This window comes from Palaemon carinicauda, chromosome 23 (genome assembly GCF_036898095.1).
Source record: "Palaemon carinicauda isolate YSFRI2023 chromosome 23, ASM3689809v2, whole genome shotgun sequence".
NCBI classification, from domain to species: Eukaryota; Metazoa; Arthropoda; class Malacostraca; order Decapoda; family Palaemonidae; genus Palaemon; species Palaemon carinicauda.
The window spans coordinates 107,488,472-107,493,471 of NC_090747.1; the positions used below are offsets into that span (position 1 = coordinate 107,488,472).

General features: G+C 37.6%; 1 protein-coding gene across 1 annotated transcript in view; it reads right to left on the bottom strand.

The window, feature by feature from the left end:
* Window positions 1–4,929: 4,929 nt before the first annotated feature.
* Window positions 4,930–5,000, bottom strand: part of LOC137617725 (spidroin-1-like) — an 8,738-nt gene continuing 8,667 nt past the window's right edge. Inside the window, exon 2 of the mRNA XM_068347722.1 lies at window positions 4,930–5,000. This exon is cut by the window's right edge and continues 1,136 nt beyond it. Within this exon, the coding sequence (XP_068203823.1) occupies window positions 4,930–5,000 (71 nt within the window).

Genomic DNA, 5,000 nt, shown 5'->3' on the forward strand with positions numbered 1-5,000 from the left:
CTCCAGTTTAGAGGTGGGCGGTAGACGAGGAGAAGTCCTTGGCTTACCATATGTGAGCAAACTAGTGTACCACTTAGCTACGTGTCCACCCGTATATGGGTGTGTAAAAACCTAAAAACAGATCATGGTAAACGACGTATTTTCTTTTTTGAGTAAGATATTGAAACCTTCATAAGAAAATAATTTTCCCTCTGAACAAAATTTTTCAACTGCAGCTTCTAAAAGCCAAAAATTCCGCCGTAGTTTTTAGTCAGTCCTCTTTCCCGATAGAGCGAAGCTGTGTGTGGAATATTGATAAATAAACTTTTGTCTCAAAAGTTTATGTGGCATAGATACGGTGATGATGTATCTGTATTCTGGGATAACCGTTTAGAACAAAAGGAGAAAAGGGACCTTGATTATAATCCAGGAAAGGTCTGCAGTGATGTCGGTTATACGGAGACGACGGGAACCTTTTAGTTAGGTATATACACCAGGTCTTTGTATTAGATTTATCTCGATAGTAAAAAAAAAAAAAAAAGATGGCAAATGGCCTTTTCCAGATATTTTGATTATGGAGAGGCACCAAATTATGGCCTTATCGCATATTATATGAAACCATTTTAAAAGTTTTCTTACATCAATTTCTTTGGTTATTTAGATATTTCATTATATTATTTTACATAAGGGGTAAAAGACACGTTCCTATATGTATCTAAAATAAGGTACCCCTGGATTATTGACATGGCTGTCTATTAACCAAAATAAAAATTACAGAAAAACATAAAAATACCAACTTACTGTACTTTAACGGCTGCTTTTCCGATCCCATACAGCAAGGGAACCCCACTCTCTACAGGACCTCCACTGTCGTTATATCTTGTTCGTTCAGAGTATTCAACGTTTCATATGACTTTCAAAAACAAAATGAAAGAAAAATGACAAAAAAACATAGAAATATCAACAAACAAGTAGACTTTCGAAAACAAAATGAAACCCGTAAATATTGAAAGCTTTGAAAATTACTGATCGTCTCTATTACGCTCACCTTTTCCATTTTCACTATCTAAATGTATATCAAATGACAAACAAATAGAATTCGTTGTTGAAAAACCTTGTTCAAATATGATAATGACATTCATGTCATTATCATAGGCCAGTCCATTTCGCAAAGATTATCTGACTCAAGCGAACAACATGGTACGAGAAGAGAGCCGCGGGAATTTGTGTTTATAAAGAGAGAGAGAGAGAGAGAGAGAGAGAGAGAGAGAGAGAGAGAGATGTTGGTCATGTAATTTACTGGAAAGGTACCGTTGCTGTCAACTATAGCCCCTATCTGTGCAAAACGAATGAATAATCTACAATCCGACATCGTCAATCAAACTAACAGGGTGAACTTATTAGATGGGCACTAGAGGGCACTAGTAGCTAAATAGTATTTCAGGAGTTTAAAAATTCTCAATCTACATATAACATATAAGTAAATTACTCTTCTAATTTCTGTACAATAGCTGCTGTAGTAATAAACAGACTGAATATATGAGTATTTCCACAATAATTTTGACTTGTTGGCCCTCTTGTTTATACTATTATTATTATTATTATTATTATTAGCCAAGCTACAACCCTAGTTGGAAAAGCAAGATGCTATAAGCCCAAGGGCTCCAACAGGGAAAAATACCCCAGTGAGGAAAGGAAATAAGGAAATAAATAAATGATGAGAATAAATTAACAATATATCATTCTAAAAACAGTAACAGCCTCAAAACAGACATGTCCTATATAAATTATTAACAACGTCAAAAACAGATATGTCATATATAAACAATAAAAAGACTCATGTCAGCCTGGTCAACATAAAAACATTTGCTCCAACTTTGAACTTTTGAAGTTCTACTGATTCAAATGTAATGATAACCACTGGAAGACAAATACACACAGACACACTTGTATATGTTGAGCCGAAAATAGTTCATAGATTTTTCCTCACAACCATGTGAGTATAGATCCAAGGGTAAACATGTTTATGATAATTGCTTCCTTTCGAGCCAGCATTCGTATCTACTGTATACCTCTGAATCAAAACAACTAAACGGCAGACTTAAAACCTCTTGGGAACATGCTCTTGAAAGGCAAGTAGTTTTAATTCTACTATATAATTCTGTTTCGATTTTGAATCCTGGCCAGAGTACAAGTCTCTTTGGGTATTAATTCCTGAGGCTTCGTTAATTGGACAAAAATAATTCACGTATGTCAATTATAAAACATTCATATATATATGTATATATATATATATATATATATTATATATATAGTATATATATACTGTGTATATATATATATATATATATATATATATACACACACACAATATATATATATATATATGTATATATATATATATATATATATATATATACATAAAATTTTCTATGCATTCAGACATTAAAGCTAACTCAGAAAACTCGTTTTCAAATATTTGCATTAGCATGCAAGCTCACAGATTTTTTTACTTTATTTTTGCAAGGTGAAAAATATAAAGTTTTGAAGCAAAATTAAAAAAAAAAAACAACAGTCAAAGTCCAACACTCGGGGTAATGCTATTTACATTATGATTTTGTTGTGACATTTCGTAACAGCTTCTGGAGATATGAAAGTGTCAAAAACATACTTAGAAAAAAGTCAATTGATTCTCAAGAGAGCCATGAATAATTTTCAAATAAATATAGATGTATATTGTTTCTTTATTTTATAGACTGCATATTTTATTTTGACTTAAAAAGACATACATCAATGTAGAATTTTGAGTAAAGGAGATTAAAGATTACTTGCTTAGGGGAAAAATAATGTCGCTCTTATTTGTCATAGCCAAACCACAACATAAATAGAAAATAATAAAAAAAACACACAAAAAAACAGGAAAATAGGAAAACAATTACAGACCCTTGTCATAATTTATAACAAGAAACGACAAGGGAAAGTGGTTAAGTAAGAGAGAAAAAAAATACTTTCCATTTTCTCGTGTTTTCATTGACTCTCAAAAACACTAGTGGAGCCTCACGACTCCACTCCCCCCCACCAATGACAGTCCATCCCCTCTCTCTCTCCCTCCCTACTCTCCCCATTCCTAGCACTGCCCGAACACAATTAAATATGTCAGTTCTCCCGGCTGTGGTTTTCTACAAATTGAATTCTCCCATTTTATGGTCACGTCACTTTTAATGATTTACCTCCTGAAGACGAACAGATAATGGTTTGAGGGACCCCCATCGGCGTAGGTGCGTCATTTTAATTAGTTTCATTTAGAACAAAAGGAGAAAAGGGACCTTGATTATAATCCAGGAAAGGTCTGCAGGGATATCGGTTATACGGAGACGACGGGAACCTTTTGATATCGAGAGAGAGAGAGAGAGAGAGAGAGAGAGAGAGAGAGAGAGAGAGAGAGAGAGAGAGATTTGAATGAGATCTAACAGTGAAAAGAACGTATAGTGGTAGTGTTTAAAGGCACTTGCGAATAGCAGATGCAAAGGGCAATGACAATGCCACAGCTAACACCGAAATACCCTTGCGGCCATATATTTACATAAGATCAGGGCCCAAGCCAACTTTCCACTCACGGTAGGACCAGGGAGGGCCAGGGAATGACTGCTGACGACTCAGCTCACAAGGATGGTGAGGAGGCAGACATTAAAAGAAACTATCAAGCTTGAGCGGATCTCGAACCCCCAGTCCGGCAGATCACAAGGCAAGGACGTTTCCTAGGCCACCACAATCCTATAAAAAGATTTTGGTCCAATGAGAGAGAGAGAGAGAGAGAGAGAGAGAGAGAGAGAGAGAGAGAGAGAGGATGGGGGAAGGGGGAGGGGGGAAGGAAGAAGAAAATGCATGTGTCACGAAATTTGACAGACAATATCAAATAAGGATATGCTAATGTGGGACTACGCATGACGGGGATAAGCATAAACATGCACAAACACGCTTCCTCCATCTCTCACGAAACGAGTTGCATTACTTTCCACAGATATATAGGTTAGTATGACAACACACAGACACACGCACACACACCGTCCTTTCTGTCTATGCTTTAAGACTCGGGCAGTTATTGGACTGGATGGGAGTGGACGGGACGGGACAGGACGGGATGGGAGTGGACAGAATGGGACGGAACGAGACGGGATGAGACGAGATGGGGGTGGACGGGACGGAACGGAACCGGATGGGACAAGACGGGATGGGAATGAACATAATGGGACGGGACGGGACGGAACGAGACGGGACGGAACGAGACGGGATGGGAGTGGACGGGACGGGACAGAACGGGACGGGATGGGAGTGGACAGAACACGACGGGACGGAATGGGACGAGACGGGATGGGAATGGACAGAACAGGACGGAACGGGACAGAACCGGACGATACAGGGCAGGATGGGAGTGGACAGAAGGGACGGGGCGGGACAGGACGGCAGTACAAATTGCTTGAAATTTAACGTCGCTGTCGGATTGATTTGTCCATTCAAATTGCGTGAAATATGAATGGCGATAACGTCATTCATTCGACGCGTTTTCTGAAAAAGGATTTAGGCTGACGTGAAAGATCGCATCTAAATTCGTTGGAAATGTGAAGGAAAATTTTATCATTTTTCATAGCTTTGAATGTTTGGACAAGCCAAGCCTTAAGATATACATGCACGTGTACACACACACACACACACACACACATATATATATATATATATATATATATTGTATGTGTTTGTGTATGCATTGTATTATTACACCTGATAGAAATGCAAATAGGCTGGTCAGCATCTAATTTTCTCATTTTCCTTACATCCCTACAATTGAGTCATTCATTTTTCATCCACTTTCTTAGATTGGAAAATCCATTTATTAGAATGATTATGCACTTATGTATTGCCTCTGTTTCTATACTCCTCACGAAACACAAATCATAAACCTTTTTCACCAACAGCTCCAACACCCTTTTCACCAACAGCTCCAACACCCTTTTTACCAACAG